General features: G+C 39.7%; 1 protein-coding gene across 6 annotated transcripts in view; it reads left to right on the forward strand.

Annotated features, from left to right (window-relative positions):
• The first annotated feature begins 203 nt into the window (after positions 1 to 203).
• Positions 204 to 19,614, forward strand: part of Atp11b (ATPase phospholipid transporting 11B (putative)) — a 96,112-nt gene continuing 76,701 nt past the window's right edge. For 3 of the 6 annotated variants that reach the window (XR_008216813.1, XM_052732297.1, XM_052732301.1), the window contains exons 1-2: positions 204 to 524; positions 16,905 to 17,021. Coding sequence is in view for 5 of the 6 variants with exons in the window: in XM_052732297.1 (XP_052588257.1) it covers positions 498 to 524; positions 16,905 to 17,021 (144 nt within the window). In the remaining variant the exon portion in view is untranslated. The remainder of the gene's footprint in view (positions 525 to 16,904; positions 17,022 to 19,614) is intronic. The other 3 variants (XM_052732299.1, XM_052732298.1, XM_052732300.1) reach the window with 1 other exon arrangement.

Consider the following 19,614-nt stretch of genomic DNA (forward strand, 5'->3'; position numbering starts at 1 on the left):
GGCAAACCCTCCCGGAAACCGCAAGAGATGGGTCTCGGAGAGGCAGCGTAGGGGGCGGTTCCACAGCAGGCGAGGGTGGGGCGCAGGGCTTGGGGGCGGGGCCACGGCAGGCGAGGGCGGGGCGCAGGGCTTGGGGGCGGGGCCATGGCGGGCGAGGGTGGGGCGCAGGGCTTGGGGGCGGGGCCATGGCGGCGAGGGCGGGGCGGCGCTGTGGGGGCGGCCGCGCTTCGGGTGACAACGGTCAGAGATGAAGGTGGCCGCGGCGCAGCGGGAAGCTCAGCTGCACCCGGCGCGGTTGGCAGCCAGGCCGGGCCTGTAGGACCTCGGGGCCGGGGTGGCGGGATGGGGACCCGGCTCGGGTAGTGAGAAGGCTGCGAGCGGAACTTCAGCCAGAGGGGCTCGCCTGCTCCGTCCGGTCAGACTCGGCGTCCTCCTCCACCTGCCGCCGCTGGGCCCCGCGTCCGGCGGGCCACGACGGCGTCGGCGACGGCGGGGGCATGTGGCGCTGGGTCCGGCAGCAGCTGGTGAGTGAGGGCTTGGACCGGGCGGCGCGGGCTAGGCCGCGGCGGGGGCGCGCGGCTCTCCCTCGGCCTGGGCTCCCCACGGCGCGGGGAGGCGCTGCTGCCTGCGGCCGCTGCGGGTCGCGAGCAGCGCGGGTCCCGAGGAGACCCAGGCAGCGGCGCGGGGCGCGGGTCAGGCGGCCCTCCGGACTCCCAACTGGGCTCGTGCAGGTTCCGAGGAGGTCTGGGTCCTCCTCGGCCTCCCGGCGGAAGCCGGCCCCTGGGCCTAGGAGGAAGGAGCGCCGGAAGGTCCTCACCGCACACCAGGGCAACTTCTCTGTGCATCTGTCACCCCTCCTCGGGGCGGTTAGGACGCAGGGCTTTGGAACCAGTGGTTGTTAACTTTTGAACATTGCTGGGTTACCTAGAGAAAGAAAAACCTCAGGGCGACTTAAGTGTCTCAAAAGCGTCACCTTTCTCAGAAATTATTCACTGTTGAAAACCTCTTATGCCTCTTGGCACCTGCAGCCCAGGAAATAAAACGCCGAAGCAACAGTGATGACAGAAAAGAGATCACTTCAGTCCCAGGAACGCTAACCTCTGTACTGTTTTAATTTTGAAACCTTATCAATTGCAGTGTTTTTGTTTACTAGGTTTCAAGGCCGTGATAAACCTTAGCGAAGTAGAAACTTACTGTTTTGAGAGCAAAATATTCATACTTCTTTTCCCCTGCGGTAGAACAGCTTTTCATGTAAAAACTAACAAGTATGTATTTCAGTCAGCCTCTTGTTTATTTTACAGTAGGCATCAGTCTTAAATAAAGAAATCTTATAAATAAAACTAGAACTGCCCGCCACTCCCGCATACAAATGGTGGGTCTTTATTTTTAGCAACTGTTGCAAATTGAAGCATTCTAGCTTTATTGGGAATCCAAGCTAATGATGTCATTTGATCCACACTGTGAGACTGCTATGGCTTTCTTTCAGTAAACCGGTAGTACAGTAAAGAAATTAATTATTACACATCTGATGTGCTTCTGATTTCCCAGACGTCGCGTGAAGAAGGGCTTGGTTTAGCACCGTGTGTCCGATGGTGTTTTGTGTGGCCGGAAGATCATTTTTAAGTGGGTCTCTTCAAGTTTTTCCCAGTATGTTAAGACATTGTGTCTCAGTGTGAGGTACTTGTGTTAGCTTGACAGAAATCTGGTAATGTTGGGGGAAATGGCTTTCAATGTTCACAGCTGAAGGAAGAACCAGAGCTTTGTGGCCATTTATAAATCAGCTATCTTACTGGACTGATTAACAAAACAAGTTGAACAAGTTGCCTTGCATAAAAAGTACTATCTCTGATATTGAGCTGGCTGTCACTGGTTTAGCTTTTAAGATAATCAGGTCTTTAAGACCTGGGCCAGAGCAGGACTTTGTGTCGCTGACTAAGTTTGTGTAATCACTTAAATTACAAATTAAGGACAGTGTGTACAGAGTAATGAAAGTATATTACATTGACTCAGTAGTAAATGGCCATTCTAGCTGCTACACATAATTTAATTAAAAAGTCTAGTTTAGATTATTCTAATTTGTACTCACTGGGTTGAGTCACAAGTATTAGGTTAATTGTAAAATTCATAAATAGAAAAATGTGAGGAAATCGATAAATCACAAGGACAGGCTGTTTTGCAGTTACAAAACACTTTATGAATTCTGACTTTCAACTAATACTTTCACTAAAAAAAGATACTTTTGTTTTAAAATTTTTTTTATTACTGCTTATTTTGTGTGTGTGTGTGTGTGTGTGTGTGTGTGTGTGTGTGTGTGTGTATGTAAAAGTGTGCAAGTAAGTCAGGACAACTTGTGGGAATCATTTCTTTCCTACCTTGTGGGTCCCAGGAATCCAGCTTAGGTCCCCAGGCCTGGTGGCAATCTCATTTGCCTCCTGAGACCTCTCACTTACCTTACTGCCATTATATTACAGAGACAATTCTATGTTCTATTTCTTTATTTGCAATTGAAAATCTCTACAAAATGTTTTTGCTGCCTGACATGAAAAATCATGACAAAAACTGATTATTTTCCCTTTATGAAAATAGTGAAAGCATGTTTCTATTGTTTCTATTTCACACACAAGGTTCAGACTATTTTATGCTGAAAGTGATGTCTTTCTGGTGTATTTTGTATTCATAGTGTACCCCTTTTCAATAATATGCTGTATGAACTCATTATTATGTCATTAACAGCATCTCAGTTATAATAGCATATGACCATTCAGTGCCTGCTGTATTATTATTATTATTATTATTATTATTATTATTATTAACCATTATCTTGCTAGTGCTGGCAGTAAAGCCCACAGCTTTACACATGCTAGTGGTAGTTGTTGACCACATGCAGCCGTTAAAGTTTATGTTCAGAGAAGAATATTTTCAATAGCATATTTATTTGTACAGTGCTGAAACAACTTTTAAACAAAAATATTTTTAAACAAATATATTTAGATGATATATAAGGTTTCTTTACAGGACAACATAATACCATATTTTCATAGAACTGTGTGTAGGTATATGCTAATCCTGGTGATTCATGTGAAAGTGATGTGGCTTTTACTCATGACTGTTCTCAACACCTTACATTGAGCATTGAGTATGTTTTATGACTAGATGAGGAAATAATGAATATTATTTCTATGTTTTGCAATATAGTGATACAATTTAAGTTTGACCAACCCAGAAGGATATAGAAAATGACTAACTACACACAAGCACAACCTTGCAGGCAGGTGTTTCTTTAGCTGGTGACACAGGTCTGTAATCCCAGCATCTGGGAGGTGGAGGAAGGAGGATCATGAGCTGGGGGTAGGGTGCAGTTCTTACATTGTTCAGAAATGTCTCTTCAGCTTTGTGCTGGTGATTGGGACAGGAGGCTGAAGGCTGTCTTCTGCTTCACTGAGAAACTAGCAGGCTCTTAGCCAAACTCCCTCGATTTTACTATCTGACGCTTCTCCACCCTTGCGTGTGTCTGTCCGTGCCTACTTCTTCCGTTCTTGTGTGCTGTCACAGAAAGTGAAGCCCTCGTTTTCGAGTTACCCCGGTTCACCTGTGCTTTTGATGCTGCTCTTTCATCACACTGTTTATATTTCTGGTCAGTTCTCATGAAATTGTGGCCTTTCTCTTTACCTTTAGACTGTAAACACAATCAAGCTTCCCTCTGTTATCTTAATTTTCCCGGCACTGTGCCTAACTGCCAAATGTTCTTTAATTGGATAAAATTTTAAAAAGGTTTCTCCTACACAACAGTTCTGTCTAATATACTTGAAATGGGCCTGGTTCAGGTTGAAATTTTCTCAACTATAAAACATAATGGAATACAGAAGAAAAATGTGATATATCTCAATTATATCTATTTTTGTGACAGTAAGATGACTTAGCAGGAAAAGGTACTGATGTACTCAATTTGATCTCTGGGATCCACTTGGTAGAAGGAGAGAATTTTCTCCTGAAAGTTATCCTCTGACTTTTATATTTACGTGGTAACATGGGCCCATTATCTAACAATAAATAAATATAATGAAAAATTGAATTATTTTTAAAATACGACTATTAGAAATTTAAAAATAATATATGCTGCTTGCATCTGTTGCTCATATTTTATTTTTACTAGTACTGCTGTATGACATTAAAAGTAAGCTTTGGTTTCTGTGGAGCACATTAAGTCTGTATATCTCTATAAGATTCTTTTTTCTTGGTTTGTTGTTGTTGTTGTTTATTCTTTCATATTTAGATCCTAACCACAGTTTCCCCTTCCTCCTCTCCTCTCAGCTTCCCCTCCCCTCCTGGCTGTGAAATGTTATTTTAACTGGACAAAGATGTGTTACATTTGTTTATGCTGCAAAATATTACTTTAGCTGTATAAAGGTGTGTTACTTTTGTTTATGCTGCATTTGTTTAACTATGTAAAGATGTGTTGCATTTGTTCCACCTCACCTGCCTAAGGCACCCGATTGGTCTAATAAAGAGCTGAACAGCCACTAGGTAGGCAGGAGAAAGGATAGTCAGGGCTGGCAGGCGGAGAGAATAAATAGGAGGAGAAATCTAATCTACAGAGAGGAGGAACAAGAGGAGGAGGAGGAAAGAATGAGGAGATGCATGGGGCCAGAAGCCAGGCAGCTGCCAGACAGACAGACATGAGAAGCAGTGAAAGTAAGATATACAAAAGAAAAGGAAAGTAAAAAGCCCTGAGGCCAAAGGTAGATAAAGAGAAAAAGGTTAATTTACGTTAAAAGAGCTAGCCTGAAATGTGCCTAAGCTGGGATGAGCATTCAAAACTAAAAATAAGTCTCCATGTCATGATTTGGGAGCTGGTTGGTACCCCAAAACAAGAAGCCTAGTACACTCCCCAACCTTCCTTCTCCCCTTAGATCCACTCCTTCTCTCATTTCCCTTCAGAAAAGGACAGGCCTCCCGGGAATATCAACCAAATATGGCATATCAAGTTGCAATAAGAATAGGCACATCCCCTCATATTAAGGCTGAATGAGGCAACCCAGTAGGAGGAAAAGGGTCCCAAAAGCAAGTGAAAGAGTCAGAGACCCCTGCCTGCTCCCACTGTTAGGAGTCTCACAAGAACACCAAACTACACAACCATAATATATATGCAGAGGGCTTAGGTCAGACCTATACATGCTCCCTGATTGTCAGTTCTGTCTCTGTGAGCCCCTGTGAGCCCAGGTTAGTTGATTCTCAGGGTTTCTTGTGGTGTCCTTGACCCCACTGGCTCCTACAATTCTTTCTCTCCCTCTTCAGCAGGTTTCCCCAAGCTCTGCCTAATATTTGGCAGTGAGTCTGCGTCTGCTTCCATCAGTTGCTGGATGAAGCCTCTCTGATGGTGATTATGCTAAGCTTCAGCCTAGAAATATAGCAGAGTATTATTAGAAATCATTTCATTGACTTTTATTTTATTTTTCTGGTTGTGGTCATGTTTGGTTCTGTCCTAGGTCTCTTGGGTCAGAAAGGTTTTAGTTTTGTTGTTGTTGTTGTTTTTATTTTGTTTTGGGGTTTTTTTTTTGGTTTTTTTGTTTTGGTTTGGTTTGGGTTTTTTTTTGTTTTTTTGTTTTTGTTTTGTGTGTGTGTGTGTGTGTGTGTGTGTGTGTGTGTGTGTGTGTGTTTTAATGTATCCCAGGCTAGTCTTAACTCATGATCTTCCTGCTCAATCTTTTGAGTGTTGGAATTATGAAAGTGTGTTCTTAAATATGAAGTTTTTCTTTTGGTCAAGGTGAAGTGTTAGAGGTGTCTAAGTATTCCCAGAGGAACTCAGGGACCTTGCTTCAGAGCCTGGTGATGGCCACTGTTGTCATTTAAAGCCTTTTAGGCTCATGCTGTCCACAGTAGTATCCAGGTGTGACTATGAAAGACTTAAAATGTGTCTTTTGAGATGTGTTGGTAAGTACATACTGGCCTCTGAAAACCTAATTTGTTGGAGAAAATAGGATAAATATTATCACATAATAATTTTAACTGAAATTATGTTGAGATCTATAAATATGCAAGTATATTTTATTAAATAAAATGTATCATTAATGATACATGTTTACTTTTACTGGGCTTTAAATGTGGAAACTAAGGAAATAACATATTGGGTAATTCTGTTTTATTAGATTGTAGTAGTTGTAGCCTCTCTCGTAAACAAATATAAGAAAATTTTCAATTCTAAGGGCTTCTTGATTTTGTTCTTTAGTTTGGAGTTGTTTAAGTAAAAATTGAGTTCATGTACATAGTAGATGTCATTCTTTGTTTTGCTTTTTTTCCCCTGGAATTTCTTTATCAAATTCAGTATAAGAAATGCATATTTATTATATCTGCATGACAGATTATTAAGACTTATTTTTACTTTAGTTTTGGGGATTGTAAATACATGTTTACATTAATTCTTCTGTACATTTAGTTATAGTGGATCAAGTAAGCTTTCCCCAGTGTTGTGAATAAGTCATGCAACAAATTTCTCTTGTTTTCTATCACTTGAAAAGTGACTCTGAGAGAACTGTACTAAGAGAGAAAGTTAGAATACTGTTTTGTTTTGTTTTTTAATGCTGATAGCTCACTTAAAATTATCTCTATAGTTTCAGTACAGTGTAGTATAAATGGTTGTTGTACTGAATTATTTAGGGAACAACACAACAAGAATAAAGTCTGATAGAGGTGTGGTATGTCTATCATTTCAGAACTTGGGAGGCTGAGGCAGGAGGATTGAGAGTTACAGGCTTATATAAAAATTCTAGGATTATATAAAGTCTTACATGAAAAATATAAAAAGAAAAAAGACTATGTATGTATTCAACAGAGACACCACTTGTTTGTTTGTTTGTTTGTTTGTTTGTTTGTTTTAGTGGGTATTTTTGTTTTTATCTGTTTTTGTTTTTGAGACAGGGTCTTGCTTGTGTTACCCAGGGTGGTCTGAACTGGCTATCTTCCTCCTTCAACCTCCCAAATCCTGGGATTACAGGCATGTATCACCATGCCCTGCTTAATTTTTCAGTTGGTTGGCTCTACATATGGACCACAGTAGTAACACGTTCTGTCTGAGTTAACAGTAAGAGTTAGCCTACGCAGAACATCCTAAGCTGTGATTTGTCTTTATACCTGAAAAATTTAGTTCAGATGCCATGTTCACTAAGGATATTAATATTTCCACATTAAATTTGGAAGTAGAATACCATCAAGAAATGAGTAAATAGGATAATGTACATAGTACCATTAATTCAGTCATTCTCCTATATTTTACAAAAGTTAGGAACCAAAACAGATGTTATATGTATGCTTGTAGTGCATATGCAGTTAATGCTTATGGGAAGCCAATATTCATGATATGCTTCTTATGCTTTATATTAGGGAAAATGTCAAGCATATATAAAAGCATAGAAAATGACATATAATGAGCCCCAAATCATCCTTTACCCAACTTGGTAATTACTAGCCCAAGCCAGTGTTACTGGATCCCCTCACATAGTATCTCTACCTCCTGACTAATTTAAAGCAAACCTTAGACATTATATAATTTTACCCCTAATTATGTCTCTGTCTCCAAAGATAAAAAAATTTTTAAGTAATAAGTGTGACTAGTGTAATATCCCATGTATTTCCATTTTCCTTTCTTTCCTGCTAGTCTCAGATTTTAGAAAGCAGTTCCTTAAGTATACTGACTCTTCCTGTGTCAGTGTCTCAGGAGTAGAAATCAGAGAGATCCAATCAAATTTCAAAGCATTTGCTTCACAATGTCATATTATATATCCTAAACATGTGCAGTTTTTATTTGTCACTTAAATAAAATGCTTTGCTTATGACATGAAAGGTGAAAAGAATAGGTGCACTTTTAATTTTTGAGGGAGCAAACCATGCTTCTGTCTTCCTAGCTAAAAATGATGACACAAACGCCTTCTCCCCCTCCTCCCCTCCCTAGGCTAATGCAGTCTTGCCTTGTTCCTAGATGGCTGCAGTGCTTGCTTGGTTTTCCTCCTGGCCCAGCAGTCTGTTGCCAGTTAGCAGCCAGAATGACCTTACATATTAGCCGTGCCACATAATTCCTCTGTTTGCAACCCTCCCCAGGGCTCTGCTTGCCTTCTTGTTGATCTGTGTTCTATCCAGTTCTCCAGATCACTTCTCACTTCCCATCTACCCTTTTTCTAATAATGTTTTTTATTAATTCTTTGAGAATTTGATACAATATATTTTGCTCAAATTCATTCCCTCAATTCCTCCCAGCTCCTCCGTTACCTCCCTACCCAACAACTTTCAATTCACTCATTCATACTTCTTCCCTTGCTCTCCCTTCCTCTCTCTCTCCCCTCCCCTCTTCCCTCCTCCTTCCCTCCCCCCTTCTCACTCTTAAAAAACATGTGGGACCAATTTGTGTTGGCTGACCATTCCTCAGTGTAAGGCCTTCCCCAGAGTGAGGTCAGTACACCAGGTGTCACACCGTTGAAGCAAACCTATTTTCCCTACCCTGGCAGCAATCAAATACCAATGGCTCTTGAGCTAAGGGTGTGATTTCATGCCTATCTCACCTCCTCCATACTGAGATTTTGTTTTCTCTAGCTTGATCTTATGCAGGTCTTGTATATATTTTCACACTCACTGTGAATTTGTATGTGTATCTGCCTTGTTGTGTCTGGAAAAACCTACCATCTCCGGCTCTTCAAATCTGTCCAAGCTTTTCTACTTAGATCCCTGAACCTTGAGGGGAAAGGTTTTATACAAACAGCTAATCAGGGCTGAGCACTCTGAAGTCTTTGATTCTCCACATGTTGACCAGTTGTGGGGCTCTGTGCTAATTGTCGTATGTTACAAGAAGGTGCTTCACTAATGGGGAGTGGGAGGACAGTGATCTATGGGCACAGCAACAAGTCATTAAGAGTTGTTTATTGGCATGTCCATTTAGCAGGTTAATAGTAGGGCTTTCCCCAGCCAGTTGAGTGCCAGCTGGATATCTAGATGTTCTATAACTCAAGTGGATGGTGTTTTCAGCAGTAGGGTTTTACTGTCAAGTTCTTGAGGGTAATCAATAGCATTGGCAATAATCTGTAATTGCCAGAGGCGGGTTACTGACCCTATTGGCAAACAACTCAAAAAGCAGTAACCCATTCTACCAAGCTACTGGGAGCTTCATTTAGTAATGAATGATATCTATCTAGTTGGGATATGGTCCTCTCACTATGGAGTAACTCAGTTTAAACTGGAAGCTTCCACAGTAGTAGGTCTCAATGTGACCTTTTCTAAAGGCCCTCAGTGTCAGTTATCCCTCCCAATATTTCCTCTTCTACCCTTTCCTTCCGTCCTTCACACAGTTTCATCTTTCCTGTTCCACTTTCCCTCTTTCTCCCTTTATAACACTATTTTTTCTTCCTTGAAAGCCCCCCTTGTTGATCTGTGTTCTATCTAGAGAATTTCATACAATATATTTTGCTCAAATTCATTCCCTCAATTCCTCCCAGCTCCTCCTTCTCCCATGTGCCCCTTCTATTTCTCTAACCTGTCTGGTATTCCAGATGAAATGCACATATGTAAAGCTTAAACGCTGGCATCAACATAGGAGGGAAAAATGCAATGTTTGTATTTCTGGGTTTCGGTTACCCCATGCAGGATGATTGTTTTCAGTTCCCTGCATTTACCTGCAATTTTCATAGTTTTGTTGTCTTAACAGCTGAATAATGCTCTATTGTATAAATGTATCACATTTCATTATTATCAGTTGATGGACATCTAGTCTGTTTCCATTTCCTGACTATTGTGAATAGAGCAACAATGAACATGACTAAGCAGGTATCTCTGTAGTAAGATAGAGTCTTTTGGGTATAAGCCTAAGAATGGTGTAACTTGATCTTGTGGTAGATCTATTATCAGCATTTTGAGGAGCTTCCATGCTGATTTCCATAGTGGCTGTACCAGTTTGAATTCCCACCAGCAGTGAATAAATGTTCCACTTTCCTGGCATCCTTGCTAGCAATTTGCTGTCTCTCTACTCCTATCCCCAACCTCACCCTTTGGAGACAGGTCTATCTGGCTGGAGCTTGCTGTATAGACCAGCTAGCCTGGAACTCCAGAGATCTACCTGCCTCAGCTTCTGCCTCCTAAGTACTGGGATTAAAAGCATGTGCTTTTTGTATTTAATCTATAGATAATTCTGTTTAGTTCCTTGGTCCATTTTTAAATTGGGTTGTTTTCTTGATGTTAAGTGTTTTGTTTGCTTTTTTAGTTCTTTGTATATTCTAAATACCAACCCTCTGTCAGATATATAATTGCTGAAGATTTTCCCTCCATTCTACAAGCTACCTCCTCACTCAAATGGTGATGTCCTTTGTGGTACAGAAACTTTTTAGCTTCATGAAGTCTCATTTGTCAGTTATTGGTCTTAGTGCCTATGTTATTGGGGTTCTGTTCAGAATGTCCTTTCCTGTGCCTATAAGTTTAAGCATATTCCCCATGTTCTCCTCTATTGGATTCAGGGTATCAAGGTCTTATATTGAGATCCTTGATCCATTTGCAAGTTTTATTTACACTTGAGCTTTTTGCAGAGTAAGAAATGTGGATTTGATTTCATCCTTCTACATTCAGACATTCAGTTTGACCAGAGCCATTTGGTGAAGATGTGTCTCCACTGTGTATTCTTGGCCTCTTTGTCAGAAATCAGTTTTCCAAACTACTGTACCTCAGGATCAGGGTCCATTGCAGAAGAAAGTATGGAGAGACTGCAAGAGCCAGAGGAACAGGGAGTTTCAGTGAGATTGTGTCTCCTAGAAATGTCAGAAGCTACACCCATGAAGTCTCACCAACACGGCTGTCTAAACATGAGCTGAACAAGTATGACGCAAATAGATGTGTTAACATGGAAGGGGCAAGCTCACGAGGACTCAACACTAGACAACTAAGGAATGCTAAGAATAAGAGAAATAGTCTTCTGAGGGGAACAACATACCAACTGACTATTACTAATATCAAATAGTCGGTGTGAAAACATATACATACAAGTAACATTCTACAGACTGAGCAGATTGTATTTATGTATTTAGGAATACACATACACACACACCACCACCACCACCACCACCAACATCAACAACTTAAGAAAAAGAGGCTGTGAATTTTTGTGCTAACTTGTCAGATTGTCTATGAACAAACCCACTTTTTTAGACATTGATAAATTCTTTTCTTCATGTAATATTTTATACAAGAACACTTCAGATATGCTATTATTTGTGACTGATTTTAACAAATCCTATTAGGTTTGTGTCAGCTAGTTACATGTTCTATTCATAGTCTTTTGTGAATCATTGCCTTTTTGTTTTTAAAGATGGCCTATTTTGAGCCTTTATATAGGTACATTCCTGTAGAAAAAACTTGAAACTGTCCCATACAGAAAAATAATGGCTATCAGAGGTATGTTTTGCTTTAGTGTGAGTTACTTTTACAATATTTGTTTATTGTAAAGGTGGACATTTAGCATTAAATGCAGTTTTCAATAGAAAGGGATTAAAATTTAAAAAAAAATTGAATGGAGGTACATGGGAAGGTTTAGAGGGAGGATAGAGAAAGGGAAATGATATGATTAAATTATAACCTCAAAAGTAATTTAAAAATCAGGTATCCATAGATATAGACTTATGTCCAGATCTTCACTTTTCTTTGGTTGATATATCTCTTTTTATGCCAGTACAGTACTGTTTTTTATTATTATGACCTTGTAATATAAGTTAAAATCGGGGATGGTGATACCGCCATCAATTCTTTTATTATTTAGAATTATTTTTATCAATCCTGGGTTTTTTATGTTCCCATATGATTATTTTTTCAATTTCTGTAAAAAATTGTGTTGGCATTTTTACAGGAATTACATCAAATCTGTAGATTGCTTTTGGTAGGGTGGCCATTTTCACAATAGTAATCCTACTGATCCATGAACATGAGAACATGGAAAATCTTTCTATGTACTGACTGACACCTTCATTTTCTTTTTTCAATTTCTTAAAACTTTTATTATCTGTCTTTTACTTTTCTATTTAAATTTTCTATTTAAATTTATTCTCAGATATTTTATTTATTTACTTGATGCTAATTGTATGGTATTGTTTCTCTTATTTCCTCTCTCAGTATGTTGTTCGTATATAGAAAGGTTACTTACTGATTTTGGTGCCCACTCTACCCTTGACTCTGCCTCCTTGCAGTTCATATAGCCCAGGCATGCTTAACATCACAGGCTCTTTGTAATTGCTGTTTCTTTTCTTGAAATAATTTTCCCTAGGTACCTCCTGGATCCTTTGCTTCCTCCGAGTCTTTGTTTAAATATTACCTTATATGGTGGTTTGAATGCCTTGGTCATGGTGTCTCTTCACAGTATCAAAAAAGTAGCTAAGATGCACTAACAAATAATAAAGCCCTTTATAGCCCTTCAATATAAAATTGTAAAACAGACAGACAGCAGCCCTCCATTGTGCCTTCTGCACCCCTTCCTACCTTGTTTCTCTTAGCGCTATAACACGGTTTACCATGCTCTTGGCCCTACTTACTTACCTCATGAAGACCAGGATTGTAGTTCTCCACCTAACAAACCATTTCTCAGCTCTCTATCCCTTTTAGGTAACATTGATTCCTCATTTATTAATTCTCTCTAACATTTTCTGAATATTCATATTGTGGTAACATGTGGGGAGAATTTGGGACTGCTAAAATGAAGGCCCCTCTGCTCAGGTAGTTTCCTTGGAGGCTTTTTCTCTAATAGATATTTGAACTGCTGCTAACGTTTATTATTATTGTTGTTGTTGTTATTGTGATTATTATTATTGCTGTTGTTGTTTAAAACAAAACAAAAAACAAGGTGACCCTTCTTATACATGGCTTTTTATTTAAGTGAAATACCTAGAATTAAAGTTGCTAGGTAATGGAATAGCACACTATGACTGTTAACCAGTTGTTTAAATTGTATTGTGAAGTATGAGAGTTCCCTTCTCACTACTGCTTGCTCAGACTTCAAAACCTTCACCACGGCTATCTATACAGCTCAGTGGGTAGTGACACTTGTTGCCAAGCCTAATGACCTTAGTTTGATCCCCAGAACCCACATGGTGAAAGAAGAAAATTGACTCTAGCAGGTTGTTCTCTGGCCTCCATGTGTACATCATGGTACGCACATGTATGTGCACGCAAACACACACACACACACACACACACACACACACACACACACACACACACACATACATACACAAGAAGAACTTTGAAATGGCTCAGCGGTTAAGAGCATTGGCTGCTCTTCCAAAGGTTCTGAGTTCAATTCCCAGCAACCACATGGTGGCTCACAACCATCTGTAATGAGATCTGATAACCTCTTCTGGTCTGCAGGCATACATGCAGGCAGAACACTGTATACATAATAAATAAATCTTAAAAAAAAAAAAAAAAAAAAAAGAACTTTGCCAGTCTGATGGATACGCAAAAAATCACATTTGCAGTCTCCTGATTGCTAGTGACCAATGCTAATACCTCTATTTCATTTATATGGAAAAGTTTCCCACTTTTCTGCTGAGTAATGTATTAGTTACTTGTTGCTGTGGTAAAATACTTAAAGCAACTTAAGAAAGGAAGGGTTTGCGTCCATCATGGCAGAGCAGTCATAGTTACAGGAGCTTGAGGCAGCTAGTCCCATCTGCATTTAGGAAATAGCACTGATACTGCTTGTGCTCAGCTCCTGTTCTCCTTTTACTCAGTCTAGGACACCAGTCTAGGAATGTGCTGGCCCACATTAAGGGTAGGTTTTCTTATATCAGTTAACCTAATCTAGATAGTACAGAGCGTTATTTTCATTATAATTCTAAATCCCATCAAATTAACAATAAAGGTTAACATCAGGGACCCAGAGAATCAACCATTAAGACCACTTACTGCTCATGCAGAGGACTAGAGTGTTTGGTCATCAGCACCACATTGAGTTGCTCACAACAACTTTAACTCCAGCTTCACAGGGAATTAAACTCCTCTGGCCTCTGCAGGTAATTGCATTCATGTGCATATATCCCCACCCCTCCATCATTTAAAATAATAAAAATAAATCTTAGAAATGATTAACGTAAGTAGTTTTTCCTTTCGTTGTTCCTTTTGTATAGTGGATGCCATTTCTTTGTTATATGTGCTATAAATATCTTCCATTCTTTGCCCTGTATTTAATTTTCTTGTTCTTCTCAAACAGAAATTTTAAGTTTCTTTGTAGAAAATTTGATTTCTACCTTGTTACCTAACAATTTCTTCCCTCTATTAAAATCAGAGAGTACTTTTATTATTGTTTTCTTTAATTTGTCTTAAAAATGTAGTTTTTTAGTATTCAAGTTCAATATACCTGGGATTGATTTTTGTATATAAAACAAGGGAATTTGTGTTTTCCCATTGGAAAGTTATTTGTTTCATCTCTCAGTTTATTGGATGAGCCATCTTTGATGGCTAATGTATGTATTTGCCTTCTCTGTTATGAATGGCATTCTTAATTCCCTCTACACGCTTTTTTTTTTCCTGTTTCACTCATCTATTGGTGTATCACCTTAATTATAGCATTTATATGATAAGTCTTGGCATTTGTAAGGCAGAATCCTTCCACACATCTTGGTTTCTTATTTTCACTGCTACTTAATAACTGCAATTTTGCTACTGTTACGAATCATAATATAAATATCTGTGTTTTCCAGTGGTCTTAGGCGACTCCTGTGAAAGGGTTGAGAATCACTGTTCTAGAGCCTCTTCTTCTCCCTACCCACCCAAACTTTAAGTTCTTTAATGCAGATTTAAAGGGAGTTGATGTACTAGTTGCTTGCCAATGATAATTAATGTCTTGTTCCCCATTTGGTAGAACTGTTTGTAGGAGGTATGGCTTAGGAGGAGCAGGTAAGTCACTGGGGGCCCAGCTTTGAAGTTTAAAAAGCCCACTTCATTCCCAGTTAGAGCTCTCTTTCTTTTTCTGCCTCCAACTTAGAGAACCAGATGTAAGCTCTCAGCTTTTCCTGCCACCATGCTTTTGCTCTGCTATTATGGACTCTAACCCTCTAAAACCGCAAGCTCCAAATTAAATACTTTCTTTTATAAGTTACCTTCATTGGTCACACTGTTTTATCACAATTATAGAAAAGTAACTAAGACTACTATGCTAAGATTATTTTTAGTACCGTATCTGGAGAGATGATGTCCTAATTGACTTTCTGTTGCTGTGATAGACACCATTACCAAAAGCAACTTGAAGAGGAAAGGGTTTATTTCATCTTAGTCCATCATTCATGAAGGGAAGCCATGGCAGGAAGCTAGAGGCAGGAACTGAGTCAGAGGCCATGGAGGAATGGTGTGCTGTGGAATAATGCTTTTGTACATTGGTTTAATAAAACGCTGATTGGCCAATAGCCAGGTAGGAAGTGTAGGTGGGATAAGCAGACAAGGAGAATTCTGGGAAGAGGAAGGCTGAGTCAGGAGATGCCAGCCTGCCATCCAGGGAGCAGCATGTAATGGCAAACAGGTAAAGCCATGGAAAACGTGGCAACATATAGATTAACAGAAATGGGCTGAGTTTAAGTGTAAGAGTTAGTCGGTAGTAAGCTTGAGCTGATGGCCGAGCAGTTTTAATTAATATAAGCCTCTGTGTTTACTTGGGTCTGAGAGGCTGTGGACTGGGTGGGACACAGGAAAACTTTTAGCTACAATGGTGCTTTCTGATTTACTCCCTGAGGCTTGCCCTGCATGCCTCTCTCACCCCGGTGCAGCAATCATTTATCAAGAAAATGACCCATAGATGTAGCTAGAGTTTTCCTGCCTGGCCCACAGTCAGGACAAATCTCTCTCACCTGCCAGTCCCACAGCCACTCAGACCCAACCAAGTAAACACAGAGACTTATATTGCTTACAAACTGTATGGCCGTCGCAGGCTTCTTGCTAACTGTTCTTATAGCTTAAATTAATCCATTTCCATAAATCTATACCTTGCCACGTGGCTCGTGGCTTACCGGCATCTTCACATGCTGTTTGTCATGGCGGCGGCTGGCAGTGACTCTCTGACTCAGCCTTCCACTTCCCAGCTTTATTCTCCTCCTTGTCCCGCCTATACTTCCTGCCTAGCCAATGGCCAATCAGTGATTTATTTATTGACCAATCAGCAATACATTTGCCATACAGAACATCCCACAGCACATAGACTTATCTACAGGCCAGTCTGATGGAGCCATCTTCTTAGTTGAGTTTATCTCCTCCCAATTATGTCTAGCTTGTGCCAAGTCAACAAAACACTAACCAACACAGATAGTCTTCTGAATTTGAAGGCAGAGTGTATGTTCCTCCAGGAATATTTTAAACATATTTCTATCTATATTTCAGAAAGTCATACCTGTTAACTGGTACACAGAAATGATTGGGGGGCATAAATCTGCCACATGAATCTTAAACCTTTTGATAGCAAAACTTTTTGATCTGGGTATAGAAGAGGTTAAAAATAAGCAAAAAAATTATATCAGGCATGGTAGTCACATATTAGCTAGACATAGTTCTATTTCTCTCAGTAAGAATCTATCACAGGAGAAAACAAGGTATTCATAGGAATGAAAAGCAAGGAATTCAGTAAAGAAAGCTTCTATGCTCTCATATCTGAGTTTTTTTCTTGTAGCATATTTGAGAGGTGTAAACTTTTTCATTATTGAAGGTATGACTTAATTTATTTCTGAATATACCTGTTCACCTTTGAAGAAAAGCATTGGTGGCTTAACTGTACTAATTCAATGGATTCATCCTATGTGCAGTTTAAGGCCAATAATATGTGTAATCTGATCAGTTATATAAAACCAATAGTAAAATATCATACCAACTAGCCTGTTGACTAGTATTCTTTTTCTGTTGTTTGGTCTTAGGGTTTTGACCCACCACATCAAAGTGACACAAGAACTATTTACATAGCCAACAGATTTCCTCAGAATGGCCTTTATACACCTCAGAAATTTATAGATAACCGGATCATTTCATCTAAGGTAAGGATAAACAATTTTATTATTACACTGTAGATGTAGAGCTGGGGATATATTTGTAGCTCATTTGGTAGGATGCTTGCTGTCGTGTCCAAAGTCCTGAGTTCAATCCCTAGTACCACATAAACTGAATGTTATGATGTATACCTATAATTCCAGCACTCTTGAGTTCAAAGTCATCTTTAGCTACATAGCAAGATTGAAGCCAGCCTGGGATACCCTGTCTCAAATAACTAAAACAAGATGGTAGATATGGAACATTTTAAAAAATGATTTGCTGAATGTGTGCAAGTGTGCGTTTATACCTTTAAAAAGTCAAGACACTGAAGGTTGATAGATTTATCTCACCCAACATGATATATGAAAGAAAAGAGACTGCTAGTTGGTACCAATTAACAGTGTCTTCAGTTGCGACTGTACTGGATGGCTGTCTGCTGAACCTGTTTCTCCTCCTATGTCATTTACTCTTTGCAGCAGCCTATGTGAAATAACTATTAAATCATGTTTACAAAATGCTATATTTATATTACCACAGTTCTTTGATTCCAGTGCTTGGAAATTGAATAATTTCCCCCAAATTGTAAGTGGCCTAGTTGGAGTTTGAACTCTGTTCCATGTGACTTTAAAGCTTCCTTATTTCATTTTTGGTGTCTCCCATAAATTTTTTGTTTTGTTTTTTGAGACAGAGTTTCTCTGTGTAGCTTTGTGCCTTCCCTGCACTCTCTTTGTAGACCAGGCTGGCCTCAAACTCACAGAGATCCACCTGCCTCTGCTGGGATTAAAGGCGTGCACCACCACCGCCTGACTCCCATAAATAATTTAATGTAAGGTACTACTTCATTCTTATTTATTTTTTCTTGTTTTAATTTTTCCTTTGCCTTTTGAAGAAGTTGTTTGTTAAAGCAGAGAATTATGGAGCAATGCTGTCTAATTCATTTTTCCTTCATGACAGAAATGAGTTGCAGTGTTCAGTAAAATAGCACATAGGACTGTTGAGGCCTTGGAAATATGGCTGGTACAACTGACAACCTGAACATTTAAAAAGTATTTTAATTTAAATGTCAGATCCATATGTGACTAGTGACTCCCTTATTAAACAGTGCATTTATGAGGATGTGAATCAGAGAGACTGAGGATAAAGTTCTTACTTAGAGCCTGGCCCTTGCTTGTAGGGCTCCACAAGAAACACCTTTATATGCTCTTCCCTTGTCTTCCAAAGACAACTAATGCTTTTCCTCGAATACTGATTTCATCTTCCCTGAGATGTCGCCTTAGCTCAACAGTTCCCTTTTCCTGCCCTTTTCCTTCTACTATCCCATTATTTCTGTGTGTAGCTGATGTACTAATGATGCTGACACAGTGGTGATGTCAGCTGTGCAGTGCCCCAGCTCTTGTCTATACTGTGGATGCTTTATAGGTTTTAAAATAGTTTTAAAGTCTAAGTTTTGTATTTAAAAATAGTCATTTCCTACCCCTCATGTTCCACTCCCAACCTTCACTCCCTCTCAAATTTACAACCTATTTTTCTTTGTTACTTTTGCATGTATAAGTACAACCTGTTGAGTCTGTTTAATGTTGCTTGTATGTTTGTGACTTCAGGCCTGACCTCTGGGGAAGACTAATTCTACTGCTCTTAGCTTTCCTTAGTTACCTGTCTTTGTCTAAGTGTAAGGCCCATTGAGATTTCCTCTTTCTGTGTTAGCATGTTGATTTTTTTTTTTCCTTGTTCTGGTCTTGTTTAGGTATCCATACTGTTGAGATATCCTAGGCCATGCTTCCCTGCCACAGTCTTACAGCTGATTTCCTGGTTCTTTGGTTTGACAGTCTTTCTACCCCCTATTCTATGATACTTCCTGAGTCTTAGGCTTGGTAACTGTGGTATAGATATAGCCACTGGGACTTGGAACCCCACAATCAGCTCTCTGCATTTTGACTGTGGTTTTCTGCAGTAATCTCTGTATTGCAAAGAGAAGCTTCCTTGATGATGGGTGAGAGCTACACTTATTTGTGGATACAAAGAGAAGAATTGAGGATACAGTTAGGAATTAGGCTGGTTTAGTAATGTGGTGGTGGTATTAGGTTCTCCTCTAAGATCCATGACCCCTCCAGCCCTGGGTAGCTGGCCAGGTTTTCAGTGCCAGGCTTGATTTCCCTCCTGTTCAGTGGGCCTTATGTCCAAATAGAGAGATGTTCATTACTGCCAAGATATGATGGCCACTGATATAGATTTACCACTGATAAAGATATACCTCTTGTAGTATTTTACCATGCTGGCATTGTTGTGGTTAATAGGTATCACAGCTGGGTGGCACTACTGGTTGCTTCCCTCTGTTGGCAACTTGTATAGCTCCCTCCAATATTATGGAGTACTATAGTCTTTGTTAAGGAGGAGGCTTTCAGATCAGATCCTCTGAGTCCTGATAAACGCTAATATTTAAAATTCTCATCTGCTAGGACGTCACACTTCCACATAAAACATTTTAGCTGGTGTTGGAAACTGAGAGTCCCAGAAATGTGCTAAGTGCTTTTACATGGCTCTTCTCTTATGCAGCAGTTGAGGTTTAATGTTTTTGAACAGAGTTTCAGAAGTGTAGGT

Source organism: Peromyscus californicus, unplaced genomic scaffold (genome assembly GCF_007827085.1).
Source record: "Peromyscus californicus insignis strain IS unplaced genomic scaffold, ASM782708v3 Scaffold_9__1_contigs__length_137607984, whole genome shotgun sequence".
NCBI classification, from domain to species: domain Eukaryota; kingdom Metazoa; phylum Chordata; class Mammalia; order Rodentia; family Cricetidae; genus Peromyscus; species Peromyscus californicus.